The following is a 19,664-nucleotide window of genomic DNA, read 5'->3' on the forward strand; positions in this document are numbered from 1 at the left end:
TCTTTTGCTACTTTTTTTTTTGAGTGTTGTTGTTTTTTGAGTGTAAACTTGAATGGGTTCATGAGGCAGAAAGCCACACTGAGTGACTTCGTTAAAGCGGAAATAGTTGTAACTATAAATGTTTTTTCCTGTGTCAATAGTATCAATTAGTAATGACCATCGCAAAAATGTGGACACTGAAAGCATAGCGTGCATGTACATATATATATACTCTACATAGCACCATTGTACATTAAGACACTAGAAAATATTTCTATATTATATATATTATAAATTTAATATTACACGCATATATATTATAATCTAATATTGTGTTTTCTGGTACACAACAAAAATGTAATTACCAATAATTAAAAAACTCAAACATGTATTTGTAACCAGTTGTTGTACGTTAAAAAAAAAAAAAAACACTTGTTGAATTTTGTGTGTTTCTTCAGAAAAAAAACAATATTTCATTATGTCAACCAATATACTTAAAACCACTAGAAAAAAAAAAACGATCTTAATATGCACTATGTATACTAACCATGATTACCATGGCAACAATACTCACCTTTGAGGAGAGCTGCTAGACTATCGACCTTTTCAAATCATGTACATGTAATCATTCACTTCAAATATTGTCACATTAGACTTTACACCCAAGGGGCATGCTTTATTCATACATCTTAAGGATTTGCAATGTTCCGATTAATCATTTCTTTCATCCAACTTCATATGCTGCAAGGTTTTTTTTCTTCTGGCAAATTTAACAAAAAAACTGTATAAATAATCCTTTGTTTAGGCTTTAAACGTAATATCGTATGAAATAATGTACCCCCATGATTTGCGAAGTGATTATAGGATTTGAACTATATGTGAGTCCCATCGCGACTATTGATTTGATTCGCAACTATTTCTGACTTAAACAGCGGTAGTCATCAAGCCACGTCCTGTTCGGTATGGGACTTGTAGCGACGTAAACATTGTGTGTGAAATACAATGTTTGTTTACATGAAAATCAAACACGTGCTGCACTACGACCACCACCCTTTAATTATTGACTCATTTTTTATTTGTTAATACCGGTTGGAAGTCATAACTCCAGAAGACTATATAGGACATAAAACTTCAACCAGACTATTCTGGTAATAAACACACAATATGTATTTATTCTCAACATGATTTGTATTTTTATTAAATCAGATTTGAATCATCGCAGTTATCAAACAGCAGAAATTTAGATTTCATGTAAACTTACAATTTATTTCACATAAGTTGTAATTATGTTGCATGGGACCCATATCGAATATTATACAGTATTGTTGTCTTATTTCAGACACTGCAAGTTTTTTCTTTTGGAATTTTTTTTTTTTTTTTTTTGTTTCCAATGTAATATTTATTGACATATGTTATTTTAGTAAAAATGTATATGTCATAATGTGAGACACATTATTTAATTATTTTAAATAAATTAAAACTCATGTTTTATCTATCTGTCTATCTATATCTAACTATCTATATATGTACCGGGTATGTCATCATTTCAATGTAAATGTGATTAGAAGGAGATAAATGAATTATTTGCATAAAGCCCCTCTCTGGAATTAAATAATAATTCTTAATTTAATGCATTTTCCTCCATATTCCAACCTAGACAACCACCCACCCCTACCCAGACGGCCACCCCCACCAACAGCAATGGTCTGTCTCTCCTTGTCTCACCATACTGGTGTTATGGTACTATTGCTGGTGGGTACATCAGTTGTTACATCTTGAGTTGATATGTTGCTAGGCAACCAAATTATTAGACTTTACAAATAAAGATTCATAGTAGGATTTAAGGATCTGTAGATAAAGCAGATTTTTTTTAATCGATAATTTGGGACTAGGAACCCAATTGGTATATAGTAAACCATGAAATAAATTAAAAAGTACAGCTATGGTAACAATTAAGTTACGCAATGTAAACAGAATAAGGAATCATTCAAGTAAAAACTTATTTTGATTGCATATATGAATGCGCGCCATGTATTATAACTACATATAAAAATTAGAGCACAGAACAAAAATGATACAAATTTCTATGATAGGATGTGAATTAAATTATGAATTGAATTGAATGACAATTGGGATATGAATTAAGACAGTATTCAAGGTGTGCATTTTCTTATATGCCCACCAAACCATTATTTAGAACATCTCATGCCAAGAAACAAGTATATTTTTTTCTTGACTTCTCATCCCAAAGGATTTCAAATAATACAAATTCATATTTCCGTGAAATGCCAAAAAATGATTCATTTTCTTCCTCTGCTATATATGGTTTTTAACTTGATAATTTTCAATGCTACTGAACAAAAAATGTTGTTTTTTTTTATTTCCAAAAAATTTATAATTTAAAAAGCTGGTAGCAACTCTGATTTATTTATTTATTTATTTATTTATTCATTCATTATCATTCATTCATTCGTATCAAGTTTTAAATAATTTGATATTACACATGTTGATTTTTGGTGACTTATTTAAATAAATTTTTAGATAAAAATGCAAATAATATACAATTTTGATCAAATTATGTAAAAGGTGGTGAATGTTACCACTTTGTTTCTTGTTCAGCACAAAAAAATGATAAAATTAGTCTGAAAGAATGGGGGGTGGTTACCTGGTAGGCCCCTCCATCCCGTAGATTGATATGCATTCTACTACAGCAACTGTTGGTACCATTGTAAAATAATTGAACAAAGTATTTGATTGTTTTGTTATTACCCAATGATTTATGAAAGTTGCACTGTTTACTACAGGTAAGAATAATACTGTAAGTTGATACCCACCCACACACCTACAGTATTGATGGAATGTGTTTACAGTACAGTCTGAGCGTAACTTAACTTCCAAACTCGTTATCAGCTTGCTTTGTATTTTCATAAAAACTTTTAATTTTTAAAGCAAATGTCATAATCATCAATAATTTCAATTTAATAATTGTAGTAATTATCTATGTTACTATTATGTAGGCAGATTACTCTGCACAACTCGTGTTAGTTTTGAAAGTGAACTAAGCAATATAGCTGTGAGCCAGCCTAAAACTAACTATTGTAAAATACTTTATTTTCGCTCGGAATTCATTTTCATTAATTTTTTGCTGAAGGAGTGATTCAGTGAAAATAAAATCCAGCGAGTATAATTTTTTTTTCTTATATTTTACATTCAATTTGCCAAACATCAGTGAAAATTAATTCTATACAAAACGCCCAAAAAGTCTGTTCAGCAAAAATTAATTATATACAAAACACTCCAAAAGTCTGTTCAGCGAAAATTAATTCTAGCTAAAATAAAGTATTTTACAGTATTTGTTAAGTTTTACACTAATGGTGGACATGATCTAAATTATCAGTGATCTGTACAAATATTTTTGATTGTCTTCCAGCATTGTGGTCTCCATGCTGCCTTGTGTTTGATATGAATCCCATGTACTATTTACAAAGCATGTAAAATATGTTTTTTTTTACTGATGCCACCTGTCTTTAGTTAAAGTGTTACTTACAGTGAAGTTACTTACATACAAACTTGTAATGGAGGTGCTTTTCTACTCCCAATCAAAAAAGGTTTCATAAATCACATGACAATATCCAATGGTTTATTACAATAATAAAATACCATTTTTTTTTGTATGTTCCAGTGACGTTTCATTAGAAACTTATATTATTCAAAAATTGATATTTTTATAACAATTCCATAGAACGCAATGTTAAAAGAAAAATTGCATTTTACCCCATCATTACCATTATATGATTTTTTCAGCCCATTTCACCAGTCTACAATTTGAAATACGTAACATCACTGCCATAGTAACCTACGGTAAAAATACAACATCATCACATCATTTCCTTGAAAATTAGGCTGGTACATGTACATGTAATCAATAACTTTTCAATTCAATATCCGTATATGCCCCTGGAATAAAACTTATTGCAAAATAAATAGATTCTGTGTATTTTCATTTATGAATAGCCTTGTATCTTTAACAAGAACTCCTGTATGCTGCGGGTATTGAGGCATGAAATACACATGGATATAGAATATATTTAAAATTAAACACGAACCCTGTTAACTGATATATAGTTAGCTGCTCTTTGAAATACATTATTTGAAAACAATTTATTGAAGTACATAATATAAACTCTAGATAGATTATAACAGGAATAAATTTGAATGTATATCTGTGTAAAAGCTTGAAATTGTCTTATGCAAATTAGGAAATTATTATTCAAGAATTAAAACCATATTAAAGGTAATCATGTATTTACATCTGAGCATCTGTGCACAAACTTGAAACTTTGAAATATGTCATATCAGTGGGAAAATTTCAACTGAAAACTAATCACAGTTCATCTCATTCCAGAGCATTCAGTAACTAAGTTTTACTGAAATCTGAGGAGTGCATGGTTCTTATGATATCACATGCATAGTTAACATTGTTAACTCATTGTGTACTCGAAAGTTACAAAAACAACAAAACAGAAACAACAAAAATAATTTAAATAGTGATTAGAGCATGATGTCACTATAGGCTATTGCACTATGACGCCATTTCTTTTAGGTTTTTACCAACCAGCATGCAAATGTCTGTTAACAAATGTCACTCACTAATCGGTACTTAGTACGCGACCTGCTGTGACAATATTGCCGGTAATATAATGTTTTCAGTAAACGGAACACATACATGTATATTTAATAACTATGACAGCGAATAATGCTGTTATTTTATCTTCAGTACTGATTGACCAGTTTTTGCAAAACTGTTATTGCATGTGCGTGCAAAATGTAAACACGTGTGATGATCGACCTGTCTCATGTGTGCACTTTATTATAAAACGTACATGCTGAGAATTAAGCCTTATCGGCGTTTCATATATATCTCCAATTGACCTGAATTTCACAGAAATTCAAGTAACCTTGAAGTGGGAATTTAGTCCAAGTGCTGATAACAACACACGCTAAAAACTCATGGGTAGACGCTTGTTTGTAAACAAGCTATGGCCATCTGACGCATGCGTAGGTGACGGCTCCCCCAGCTTTAATATTTCTGTTAGAAGTTTTTTTTAAGAGTAATAATTTTAGGTTTAAATGTCCTTATTTTATAGATCGCAAAATAACTTTTATATACATGATTGATATTAGTCAATGATTTGCTCCGGTACTACAAGAGTTTATTTTTAATCCTAACATTTCTCATAATGGCCAATAGAGGGCACAATTGAAAACAGTCAAACAGCCAATTGTCACCTATTTACATTGCATGTAGACAAAAATGTATTTTATATGTGTTGTATACGTGGCATGGGACCCATATTGACCAGGATGCATTGCAACGACAGTAACCTTTAATAGTATGTTTTTATGACATAAATAATTGACATAATTAATAATTCATAAACATACATATAATTTATAAACAGACAATTCCTTAAAAACATATTTAAAACTCTGTGCACTTTTTAATCTAAACTGCAGCAATTTTCCATATTTTGAACAATTACTTAACTATAAAAGTATAAAACAATAAGAAACATTCAAATGTATTTTATGAGAAAACCGCAGATTTGGTCATGAGCTTGAAGGATGAAGGAAACCATGGAAACAGTATTCCTACACATGCAGCTGTATAACTTAACACAATGGACATCTGTACAAAAAGTTATTATGTTCATGATTAAACGAAAAACTCATGATCAGAAGAAAAACTCACAATAATTAAAGTACTATACTGCACATTAAAGTTTTATACAAACAGAACTTAATTTCCTGTTCTTTTTTACAATTATGCATCGAACAGATGACTCTGTGTTTGATTGATTTTATTGGACGCTATAAATGGCGACAGTATTTCATTGCTCATACATTGTCAGGGCGGACGTTATTCACTGAATAGTAATGTCACTTAGCGGTGAGGCTCAGTCTGCAATGGCTGCTAGGCGACATAAATATTTCAGTCTAGAGCACTAAACACTTTGTAAAATTTTTGACATGATTGAGAATTAATGAAAGCTGTGTTGCGTAGTTAGGAGAGAATTTGTATTCATAGAAATATTTCATGTTTCAGGTTGATCTGCTCAAAATGTTATAAATTTCTCTAGATTAGTTTTTAATTATAGCAATTATACTTGATGTTAATTACCGGTATATAGGTACAGTAGTTTAATAATTTTACTCATTGTGAAAATGTAAAAACTTGAAAATCATACGTACATTTTATATTATAGCGTCAAAAAAAAGAGAGGTACATGAAATTGTTATAATCAAACTGCCTGATAATTACCCATAAAGCTTTGCGTCAGATGGCCATAGTGTGTCATTGTTTACAAACAAGCATCTACCCATGAGCCTTTGCATTTTTACAGTGTGTTGTTATCGTCGCTTGGAACTCAATTCCCGTGCATGCGCAGGTGACAACCTTCCCACTTTAATAATATCATTTAGAGTGACAATTTTTGACTTCTTATAACCTATCTGAAATATTCAGCATATTGATTTGACCACATTTGGTGTTTAATTTGCACCTGGTTTTTTGGGAAAGATGTGCAAAAAATACAATATAATATAAATAAAAATAATATGTAGCAGGCAATGCCTGGAAAGCAAACTCAGTCGAGCAGTTTACTAAAAATTTACTAAACATAGAACTGACATAAACAATTAAAGCAAATTCTAGATGGCGCCACGTATGCTTAACATAAGAAGGTTAATTTTTAATTTTTTCCGCCATTACCAGAAAACAATTATCTAATTATCATTGAACAACATTTTGAAGATGCTTTATAATCATGAATGAGCTGTTTCGCTTCACAAATTTGTAAAATGTACAACAAAATGGCGCCACCCATTGACTAGAAGTGCACCTTTTCAAACTCTTAGGGTCTATAGATATCTTCCATTTTCTTCTACCGGTATATATACACATCTTGTCTATAGAGCTTGTTTCATGAGCGACCTTTGGCTGCTCTTTCTGTGTCACCATTACATCCTGAATATGGGTGGACATTTGTGCTCTTGTGCAATGAAAACATTTACCCTTCTTATGTTAAGCATTTGTCAACCGGTATATTTGGACACTAAAATATAAGGTTGATTTTCCCATGATGCACTACACAAGACATGATGCTCCAGAATCGCATTGATATTTGCGGCATTGATACGTAATGCTCTCTATAGTCTGCGTATTTTAATAAGAATTTATAATCGCTCAAATTTGTTAATTTACCATTGAACAGCTCTAACAAACAACTGTATTATTCTTAACTCTTCCCAAATGCTGAACCCATTACATATTTGATAAAAACACTTAATCGGCTAAGTAATGCTGAAAATTCACAAAACATTCATTTTGTTGAACAAATTTAAAGTGTTTCTGCTATTAACAAGGACAGGTTTAAATGGCATTCAATTTTTCTTTACACGCAGTACTTATTAAGTGACGTCCCCTGGGCATATTGAAATGATTGCTTCTGTCAGCTGGACCATGAAAATAAATGTGAGGATTGATTTAAATTAATCCTGATGTATTATGTTTAATCTGTAATATCCATGTCATTAATTTTAATCTCGCAATCTAAAAATGGTTCATATACATTGAAATGATTGCGTTTCGTGAGTGATCGTGAATGATTGTATTGACTTTGGTAGCAAAGTATGTGTATTATTCATAGTAGACAACCGTGTTACCGTGGCAACTGTGTTAGACTAGAAATGTACTAGGATGTATTAAGTGATATTACTATAATTATTACAATTAAAAGATAAGCTTCTATGACAGAGAATGAGAATTTTAATGTTCTCATAGCAACACTAAAGTTACGATTTTGTAATCAGTATTGCAGACTCATATTTCAAACATTCGGTTATTCCAACCATTTTTTTTTTCAGTCTCTGTATCATTATGGCTTATGACATTGAAAGTTGGATGAGACTCTTATTGTAATTTTATGTTCAATAACTACAATTATGCCCCTCCCCCCACAGCAAACATTACTGGCTGTCTCATACTTCCAGTAGGCCTTTTTTCACCCAAAGGTTCATTGCTTATAAAAATTTGCCCCCCCCTCCCAAATTCAAACTTGGGAGATGAGCTCTATTTGAATGGCAGTGGTTGTTGCGATCGCATTGGATTGGTATGGGTCCCATACTACACATAGCAACGCTATGTACATATGAATCAAATACACTATCCATTTTAGACATTGAACTCATTCAAAAAGACACATTGCCATGACAACCTTAAAGTATAAAATACATATAAATTATTCGAATATAATGTGAATATTTTGTTTTTATCCAGAAATATCCACCATTAAATTTCCCATAATATATGGATTTCCAATTAAACTATTACTTTGTCACACTTGAAAACACAAATTGTCCATGGTAATGTTAATGAAATTAAAATAATATGTCTTGTGATACAAAGGAATTTAATTAGTTTCAAAATGTATGTGCAGTCATTCATCAAATTGGATATTTAGCATTGAGGGCACTGTCTACTTTTTTGGAATCAGTGATAGATGATATTTTTTTTTTTCTGTTTTTTATAAGTACATTGTAGCAGTATTTTGTTTTAATGGGATTTACAATTAAATCTGCATGTATAGATCCTTCGGAATTTAGAAAATAAACGAATTTATATAATCAATCCGCATGTTGTAGGAGTTTTAGCATAATTCATGACAAGTTCTGCATCTACAGAGCCTATTGTGGGGGAGAAATTCTCATTGAATATAAAAATATATTTGATTCCCATGAATAACAATTCACATATTTTAGTCCATATCAATAGATTTGTGAATACTTTTACCATGGAAACCAATACATTCTCGCTAATATTGGTTAAAATAATGTCTGATAAATAAAGTCTTGCCAAACTGGGAATAAGTCTCAGTCTAGTTTTGTACTTTTTACCAAAAATGTATTTATGATGAAAATAATTTGCGAAAGTCAACGTAACAATGCATCTTTAGGATCCCGGTGACATTTTCACTGTACTAATTTACACAATTTTTACCAACTCGTGAAATTAAAAAAATTGCAAGTACTCAATAAGAATATTTTTTCTGTAAATTTAATTATTTTAATCTTAACATGATTTTTTTTTTAATTTCAGGAGGATTTCCTTGCAACTGATGATCTGTTTGTGGAATATTTTAATTATTTTTTAGCACTTCCAGTAAGTAATGCATCTCTTCTTAAATCTTCAATCTTTGTCTGGTATCTCATGCAATGGGGGGATTTGGGATTAAAGGCTTGAACCTAAGCACTCACGATGCAATGAACGATTTCTTTATTTCATCAAACACTTACACAAAATAAAGTACACAACATTCCAAATAAAAAAGTAATTTTAATAACAAAAAAAAAAAAATTGTGTTTCTGATAACCTTACCTAACCATATTTTTGGTGAAATTATTTTTTTTTTGATGCAAATTAGTCATGTTTTACCCACATTTTTTGGTTTATATGAGTTTCTATTGGTGTTTCACTTCTAATAAAATATATAAAGTATCTCCATATGTTCCATATGATGAACACAAATCTATCAGACTAACTGGAGTTCTTATTCTACACCTTAATATAATTCTTCTTTCAGACATTCCCAGAACCACTGTTTTTCAACAAGGAACGAGGTGGATTTGAAGTAGTCAGCTCAGCTAAAAAAGAGATCACAAACAAAATTCGTACTTTAGTCCAGCAATCCAAGAAACCTAGCCCCATTTACAGAGCTGCTACGTTTGTTGCAAACGCCAAAAAGGTGTCCATCTACGATATTCATGCTTATGAGAGAACCGCTCAGGAACCAAGCGAAATAAAAACTAGCTTTACAGTACAGGTAAGTTACAGATACAGATAAATCCTCCTCCCTTCCTTTTGATTTTCTGTAAGTTTCTTTCCTTAAATATTACATGTTTTTTGTTGTTTGAACAGAACACTGCATAGTATTTATTTTGACATGCAGTACAAGACAGATGTGTGGTATACTGCCCTCTAGTGTCAGTGATCATAAACTTTTGTTTTTATGTAATTACTGTCACTTCTTTGTGTTGCTAAGGGCTCGCTCCTTCACTCAATAGCAGTGCATATATTCTTCATATTTATTCAGATTACCCCGAAAAGAACAACAGCACTTTACAATTTATGTAGATAATTGATTTACACAATTGTTGATTTTAATGTTCCAAACAAATCAGTTAGGTCTATACCAAGTGGGGAATTTATTTTTTTAAATCAACTGACAGGGGCGGCATCATATTTTTTTGGTATTTTTTCAATCTGAAATTGTTCATTAAATTTATTTTTAAAAAAAAAACTTTTTTTTTTTTCATCTTTCTAAAATTCTGACTAATGCACATGTTTTAGAAGGATGAATATAATATTAGCAAATTGTGACTAATTTGCATACGGTAATTAGCCTATCAATCACTTTTAATTGTGTTCTTTGTAAATTTAAACATATTAGTTTATGAGCAATGTCTCACACAAGTACTATATATTGCTTTTAAGACAGATATTCACATTTGTTTCAATTCTATATTTTGTCAAAATTTATATGAATTTTTATATATTTTTTTTTATTAATTTTGAACCAAATGAACATAATTTCTCATTAGATAAAGATCTTGGGAAAAATCTTTGTAAAAAAATATGTAACAAAAATTATGCAAATTTTATTTAATGGTGACAAAAGTATATTTTAGCACTCAAAGGAATAAACCACTTTTATAAACATTATTTTTTTCAGTAAAATAAGTTTTCATTTTCAAACTATCCAAAATATTTCTTTTCATTGATGAAAAAAATTTTCCAGCAGAGCTCTTTTTCGAAATCAAGAGAATTCATCAGGTTCAAAGACAAATAAATGTAGGTCTTGTTCAGAAGACAATCTCTCTAAGTGAAGACTTGTTGGGACAACCCAGAAATGAGCAATTCATGAGCATTTACAACAGTCCAACAGTTTATGTACAGTTCATGTTTATGTACATTTGGGTTGCCAGTATTTAGATTTGTAAAAAAAAAGCATTTGATATTCATAAAAATGACTGTTTGTCCTGTATGTTTTTCAAGCAAAAATGTATAGTATAAATTGTTAAAATATTTTGAAATTTAACTATTGTTATTTTTTTTCTACTCTGTTAGTGTCTTAATAAGGAGCAGGGTATACAATGGATCAAGATGGAGAGATTACCTGCTTTTTTACAAAGTGAAACTTATCTGGAATACAGATTAGCTAAACTTGTATCGCAGGCCGAGGTAAGCTATTTTTGTATTGATGGAATTACTGCATTCCCACGATGCAACATGGCTCTAGAAGAACACACCACCCAGAACAACTCATCGCAACACAATAAAACAGAACATGCTCAGAATTAGTTGTGTTCATTCAAATTTTATGAAAACAAAATCTATTTTAAATGTGGTGTATAAATTACAAAAATCTCACAATTATTACAAATACAAATAATATTGACCATTTTTTACCTTGCAACTCCCAGGTTTGAGCAGATTTCAAATTTTTCACCACCAGTTCTCTCTTTTCATCACAAATGCACAAAAAATAGTCCCGTTTATAGTTAGCACTTTCCTTCAGAATATTGGGACACAAATAGCCAAATTTTTTGAGTGAAAACTGAAAATTTATTCAAATTTTGTCTGCCAGCTTCAAAATTAGGGGGCATTTCCAGAAATATTGAAAAATAGAAGAAAAAAATGCAGAAGAAATAGGGCAAGAAATTCTAGTGGTTTAAAGATTAAGTGCCAAAGTCATCGTTCTGTGTTAGTGTTTTAAATAGATCTCACATATGACTGTAACACATAATTTTCACTGCAAGAAATGTTTTTCAATTTTATGACATTTTTAAAAGCAAAATTTTGCGAAAGTCACCAATACTTGTTTACTGTTACAAATTGTTGCATATTTCAGGGAATTTGTGTCTTGTATAAAAGTTGTTTGCAATGTATGTGAATACAATTGTTTGTTTACATAACATTCTAATATGTTGTGCAAGATGACTGCGATGTTTTACGATTAACTGTTATTTTTTTCATTTTCTACCAAGCTTGCAAAAGATGGTGAAGAAGCAATTAATTTATTCATAGATTCTGATTTCCGTCCGTTTTCTATTGAAAAACCTGCTACGCCGGAGCCTGTTCATATTGACGAAACTGAGATAATCATGAAAGAGATGTTTGTTTGCATGGGAAACACCCAGACCACAAGCTCTGAAGAGTGGTTCACGATGGCTAAGAATGCACGCAGAACAAACTTATCAAGTGCCTCCGGAATTAGACCATTATCTTCAGCGATGGAAGGAAGACAAAGCGTTGCAACTACCTTGAAACCGACAACGATAGACAGTGGAATATACACACCAAGCGTGTATGAGGGACCAAACTTGAGTGAATATGGGCTTCCTGATTATTCGCACCCCTCAGAGGATGGGGATATGTTGCACAGCCGTTTGTTTGATGACCCTCCTCGATTAAAAACACCACCAACCTTGAACTGGAAAGCCCCAACAGGCGACGATGTTTGTATGGTTGTGGAGGCGCCGACTACATCAGGATACACTGCGCCAGTTTTTTATGACCCCGACCAATCACAGGGGAAAACAAATGAAGCGTCAGAAGTGGACGAAGATGAGGGGAGGGGTTCAGAAATCGACAAGGACAGTAACATGGATGTTGCAGAGGCAAAAGATGAAATGTCACCACGTTCCATCACGGTGGAGAGCATAGATGATTTAGCTACGGTTGTAGTCGCTATGATCTTGAAACAAGCCATCTCTATAGCGTGCAAATCAGATGAAAAGGAAGTGGATTCGGTTATTGATAACAATGTACTAAAACAGTGTGGTGGTTTCAAAAGCCACAATTTAAAAATAGGAATGTTGGATGAAGTCACAGTTAAAGAAATTGAACGCAGTAGAGAGGAATCTATCAGGTTTAATTTACCAGGTGACGAAGATGAACGTCACACACTTAAGAAGAAAGTCAGTATTACAAGTAAGTCCTCCTCCTCCATTGACCAAGAAGAGGACTCCTTATTTGGTAGTGATGTCGAAGACGAGACCGATCCATACTTCTCAAAACAGAAAACCTATAACTTATGTAATAGAAAAGGAATTGACGCATTTCGTAAATTCCTTGATGGAACTTCAGGAGAGAAGAATTGGAATTTTTGGTTAGATGTCGACAAGGCAAGAAGTATAGGTGAACAAGATGTATTATTGCAGTAAGTAATTATTATATAATCCTCAAAATTATCTTCAATTTTTTAGCTCCACTGTTGACTTTGTCGAGTGGAGCTTATCATATGAGTGATTGTCCGTCGTCGTCCGCCATCCGTCGTCCGCGTGAATTTTTACTTTTTTGTCTTCTTTTTAGAAACTACAAGTCTGAATGTTTTGATACTTGGTGTGTATGTACTTTGGGTAGACCTCTTCTAAATTTGTTCATTTCATGATGATATCTTCAATTCTCTAATTTTGGTGAATATTTTTGGCATTTTTGGTAAAAAGTGATATTTTCGACTTCTTGTTAAAAACCGCAAGTCCGATTGCTTTGATATTACATATATAGGTACTACATGTGGACCTCTCTCAGATTTGTTCATTTCGTGATGATATCTTCAATTCTCTAATTTTGGTGAATATTTTTGTCATTTTTGGTAAAAAGTGATATTTTCGACTTCTTGTTGAAAACTGCAAGTCTGATTGCTTTGCTATTATATATACAGTGTATATAGGTACTACAGGTATACCTCTCTCAGATTTATTCATTTGATGATCATATCTTCAATTCTCTAATTTTAATAATTATTTTTTTCTATTTTGGTAAAAAGTGATATTTTTGAATTCTTGTTGAAAAACAGCAATTCCTTTGACTTTTTGTTAAAAACCGCCAGTCTGATTGCTTTGATACCATACATATAGGTACCTCAGGTAAACCTCTCTCAGATTTGTTCATTTTCTAATGATATCTTCAGTTCTTTAATTGAAATGTGTATTACTGACAGCGGAGCTATCTCAGCCGAGAGGCTGCTTGTTTCAATTTATGTCATATTACAAATAAATATCACAAAAAAAACAGCTTATGTCCCTTTAAAATATAATTTGTTTAATAACTTTGAACTAAATTTAAATAATTGTTGCATTGGCGACAGTCTGGACAGTCCCAGTTAAATCTTCACTTGAGGTAAAACTTAATGAAAATTTATCCCACAAACAATTAAAGCATTTTAATTTTTTTTCAATTCAATTAAAGTTTTTTTTAAATTTATTTTAATTTTGATATGTTTTTCGGATCAAGTGCTTAAACTTAAAAAAATGATTTCTCATCAGTTGTTATTGATTTGTATTTTATTATATGTACTTCTGTCCTGTCCTCAATAAGTTAGTCACTGGCTAAGAAAAATAACATTCTCAGGAGCAACATTCAGGCATTTTCACCACTTGAAAACACCGGTCAAAAAAAGAGTGCTTGGGGCTAGTTGTTTAGACTTTCCTGAACAGTGTAACAAGATTACCGGTACCCCTACATGTGCAACATATATAAATTTAGTTGTTCAGGATTGTCTAATAGTTGAATTTGTGCTCTCTACCCAACTTCAGCTGTTATCACCTGCTCATCGACCAGCATTCCACAGAAATTCATGGTACGGTGGTGTGTGCCTAGCAACATAGAATGCTCTGTGACGTAGCTCTGCTCTCGAGAATAGTATTAGACATTGTTAAACCATTACCAGAAGTCCAGCTGCTCTTATATATGAATCAGTGATGTAATGATATTATCTCCTCAGATATCTAGGTCAGTTGAGAGAGAAGTACATTCACAGCGGAAGTCGATGTGAATTGCCACGGGAGGTTATCCTGAATTTGGGATTACATGATTTATCCAGCTGGAACATTAATGATCTAGCTCTGGCGCAATACAAAATGGTGGAACCACTGCTCCTGTATTGGTACGTTTATATATATAACTTTTTTCATACTAATTTCAGAAAACCATTTATTATATCATTTATTTAATAAGATAATATTTATTGAATTCCCATTGGTACATAAAAGTATATATATTAATTTGTCGAAAAAAAAGTTGGCTCAAAATTTGGCAAACAGTTTTTTCTTGCAAATTAATGCATAAACTTTTAAAATACAAATGAATGCTATTGACTTGTCCGTACATCAATAATTAGTCTGGAAGCTGTTGTATATGTATTTTTCAGCTATCTAATTGTTGTGCACAAGCTTAACTTAAACATTTTACCTCATGCGTATGTGTTTCTTATCACCATAAAGCGTTGTTTTTTTAGCTCCGCTGTCGACTTTGTCGAGCGGAGCTTATCATATGAGTGATTGTCCGTCGTCGTCCGTCGTCGTCGTCCGTCGTCGTCGTCCGTCGTCCGTGTCAATGTTTTACTTTTTCGACTTCTTCTTGAAAACTACAAGCCTGAATGCTTTGATACTTGGTGTATATGTACCTTGGGTAGACCTCTCTCAGATTTGTTCATTTCATGATGATATCTTCAATTCTCTAATTTTGGTGAATATTTTTGTCATTTTTAGTAAAAAGTGATATTTTCGACTTCTTGTTGAAAACCGCAAGTGCAATTGCTTTGATATTACATATATAGGTACTACATTTGGACCTCTCTCAGATATGTTCATTTTGTAATGATATCTTTAATTCTCTAATTTTGGTGAATATTTTTGTCATTTTTGGTAAAAAGTGATATTTTCGACTTCTTGTTGAAAACCGCAAGTCCAATTGCTTTGATATTTACATATATAGGTACTACATGTCGACCTCTCTCAGATTTGTTCATTTTGTAATGATATCTTCAATTCTCTAATTTTGGTGAATATTTTTGTAATTTTTGGTAAAAAGTGATATTTTTGACCTCTTGTTGAAAACCGCAAGTCCAATTGCTTTGATATTACATATATAGGTACTACATGTGGACCTCTCTCAGATTTGTTCATTTTGTAATGATATCTTTAATTCTCTAATTTTGGTGAATATTTTTGTAATTTTTGGTAAAAAGTGATATTTTCGACTTCTTGTTGAAAACCGCAAGTCCAATTGCTTTGATATTACATATATAGGTACTACATGTGGACCTCTCTCAGATTTGTTCATTTTGTAATGATATCTTTAATTCTCTAATTTCGGTGAATATTTTTGTAATTTTTGGTAAAAAGTGATATTTTCGACTTCTTGTTGAAAACCGCAAATCCAATTGCTTTGATATTACATATATAGGTACTACATGTGGACCTCTCTCAGATTTGTTCATTTCATGATGATATCTTTAATTCTCTAATTTTGATAAATATTTTTGTAATTTTTGGTAAAAAGTGATATTTTCGACTTCTTGTTGAAAACCGCAAGTCCAATTGCTTTGATATATTATACATATAGGTACTACATGTGGACCTCTCTCAAATTTGTTCATTTTCTAATGATATCTTCTGTTCTTTAATTGCCATGTGCATTGCTAACAGCGGAGCTATCTCAGCCGACAGGCTGCTTGTTTTACATCAAAATAGGAAATAAATTAACAAACATGTAGCCTCGTAAATGTAACTTATGTAACTAACCCTTTTGTATTTGCATCAGGTTTTTAATTTCACTATTCCCTGAATTAAATCCAAAAAAAAATCACTAAATTAAATCCAAGTGAACATGGAAAATAACAATAGAACCCTTTGTTTTCCTGTAACGTTTGTGCAATTAAAACCCAGTGAAATTGCTCAAAACATAAAAAGAATGAAATTAAATACCAGTGGAAATAAATAAGTTGTTTTTCCACTAAAATTAATTATTATTATTTCAATATTTCAATCACATCAATTCACTTCATCTATGAAAAAAAAAAACATCTTGGTGCATATATTTTTTCAGGGGTCCACGATTTCTAATGAAGCAGACATACAAGTTTACGCCGGATAACAACTACTTGTACCAAAGACAGAAAACAATCCATAAGCACACTGTGTCTACAGGGGTGTATCCCAATCCCAAGCGGGAAGGTCTGCTTCCGCTCAGACCGAAGTCCTGCAAGCCCAGGGTTAGAGTAATGCTGTCACATCCAAATATACCACTGCTTCCAACCGAGCCGACACAATCTAACGTAAATACATCGAAAAAAGAACAGGTGGGTGTGATCACCAGTCACTGTTATTTCCTTATAAGGAGATTTCTGTCACTTGTATGTCTAACTCCTATATATTTATTGATAAATACCTGTAAGGCCAGAAAAAGAAAATTCTCTGTTTCTCGTTTCATGGAAATTTCAAAATGAGGCGGCGAGGCGTTTTTGTTTTTTTTTGTTTTTTTTTAATACTGAGCTGAAATGGGAGAAATTTGAGACAAGTGTGAGTACAAGTGCATTTTGGAATGCTTTAGAAGGAAAAAAAATGTCTGAGGCGCATAGTTCAAAATGATGCGCGTGGAAACGAGAAACAGAGATATTTTTTTCTCAGCCTAAAATACTTTATTTTCGCTGGAATTAATTTTTGCTGAAACTACTTTTGGAGTGTTTTGTATGGGATGTATTTTCCCTGACTGTTGATGGAATGAATCTAAAATGTAAGAAAAAAGGGTACATCACTGAATCATTCCTTGAGCGAAAATAACGAAACTAAAGTATTTTACAGTACAAAGTATTAATGATACCTAATGAATATAGTATAGGTAAGGATGCTACCGACAGGCGATAGGAGCAATAAATATGCGTAACAAGACTGCTACTAGTTTATTAATAACATGGCTGAAGAAGTAACAATAACAACAACGAAAGTGTATACAATAACTATAATGAACTCGAGAGGGCGCTTCACAGTGTTGCAGTCAGTGTTCTCATTTAGGTGTCAGACCTTCATTTTGTTCTAAAATAGGCATCACAAATACCGGGTAGTTAAAATTTAAATTTTTGACATTTCGTCATAATAACGCAAAGTACTCGTAATAATATTCACTGGTTTTATTGGTAATAATGAATGTATAGAACAAGTTTCAAATAAAAACATGAATGCATTGGTGTAATAGCAAATGATCATAGTAGTGAAAAATGACATGTAAACCCAGATTAAAATATATGGTCACCTTTTTGCTCAAAAACACAGGTCAAACATCCATGAAAATTGAGATTTTAAGTCATTTACCATTAGTTGATACAGTATTGTAAAAAGTTAACAGCATATCTCAAAATTTTGTTTGATTAAACATATGGTATGTAGTTGTAGAAAGATAGTTGCCAAGAATTAATAGGACATTTTGCATGATTACTATCATTTTTTTCATGCAATTATGCTTTATCATGGCTTCCCACTAAAATTGTTCGAAAATGGTTCGTTTTTGCATGTTTTTAAGGAGTTTTTCTCCAACCAAATATTTTGTGCTGGGAACATATTCTGAAAAGTTGATGTCAAAATCAATAATTATATGACACTTTTTTTTAGCTTGTATTATTAGGTTGAATACCCATGATATATTTATATTCTTAGCAGGTATCTAAGCTTCCATCTAGCCCTCGAGGAGAACTAGAACATGTCACAATATCTGTACTGCACCCAACCAGTGCTGGATCTCACGTGTCATCAGAAAAGTCCATCACGCAATCACCAACGATGATCCCAAAACTCCCACCAGCTCCGTTTGTGAGGGTACCATCACCGCCGCTGAGAATTAAAAGTGGTAAAAAGTCACAAGGTTCCAGTCGTATGGGAAGCCCAGTGAAGAGTATGGGCAGTCCTATGCTGACATCAAGTAGAAAGTGAGTATACTGTGACCAGATTTGTATTGTTGTTGTTGTCTTACACCTTGTGGTTGTTAGCCTGGCACACACAGCTTGTTATTGGTTCAGTTTGACACAGTGAATCAATTTCAGTTCAACTACATCCACCGGAATTTTTACTGTGTATACTCAATCTGTTTGACCTTGAATTTGCACTCAACAAACTTTGCAAAACTACAAAGATGATGATAAGTTACATTACATGACAAAATCTCGGTAAATAATTGTATAGCTATAAATAAAAAATAACAAAAAAAATAATCCAATGGTTTTCTGTATAATTTATTCATAGACATGTTTAAATTTCTCTCCCTCACATCCAGGTCACTGATCTGCTATTTCGCTTTAATGGCAACACATACCAGAAGACATCGTAAAACTTGATAATACTTGATGTGCATATTAATTAGCTTATTTACATACCATTAAACTTCAATAAGTTTCATCTGTATGGAAACAGTTTGCTCAAATGGATTGAAACTTTGTACATGCATGCTGTTGAATGTCTAATATTAGTTTGAAAATGGATATGTATATAATAACTTATTTGCATAATAATTAATGTGTACCCCTGAAAAAAGATATGCACAAAGATGTTTTTTTTTTTTTTGTCTGGTCTATTTATGGAAATCTTAAAGAGGAAAAAAATACAGGACTGAAAATTAATTCTTTATTAAAATAGCATAACTTTTCCTCCAAGACTTTGGTGCAACATTTTGCAAATTTTATTTTATTTTATTCAAAATTTGTGATAAAATATGTCCTGTTGTGAAAGGAGAGTTTAATTTGGTGTTTAAAGAGTTGTACATTTGTCACATAACAAAGGTTTTCATCTCACAT

General features: G+C 32.0%; 1 protein-coding gene across 2 annotated transcripts in view; it reads left to right on the forward strand.

The window, feature by feature from the left end:
• LOC100373988 (regulator of G protein signaling 22-like) overlaps nucleotides 1–19,664 on the forward strand; it is a 52,243-nt gene that overhangs the window by 15,885 nt on the left and 16,694 nt on the right. The window contains exons 3-9 of one of the 2 annotated variants that reach the window (XM_085493129.1): nucleotides 9,137–9,199; nucleotides 9,621–9,860; nucleotides 11,165–11,278; nucleotides 12,085–13,259; nucleotides 14,826–14,987; nucleotides 16,931–17,183; nucleotides 18,535–18,803. In XM_085493129.1, coding sequence (XP_085349255.1) covers nucleotides 9,137–9,199; nucleotides 9,621–9,860; nucleotides 11,165–11,278; nucleotides 12,085–13,259; nucleotides 14,826–14,987; nucleotides 16,931–17,183; nucleotides 18,535–18,803 — 2,276 coding nt within the window. The remainder of the gene's footprint in view (nucleotides 1–9,136; nucleotides 9,200–9,620; nucleotides 9,861–11,164; nucleotides 11,279–12,084; nucleotides 13,260–14,825; nucleotides 14,988–16,930; nucleotides 17,184–18,534; nucleotides 18,804–19,664) is intronic. The other variant, XM_085493130.1, reaches the window with a different exon arrangement.

Source organism: Saccoglossus kowalevskii, chromosome 18 (assembly GCF_978046115.1).
Source record: "Saccoglossus kowalevskii chromosome 18, keSacKowa6.1, whole genome shotgun sequence".
NCBI lineage: Eukaryota > Metazoa > Hemichordata > Enteropneusta > Harrimaniidae > Saccoglossus > Saccoglossus kowalevskii.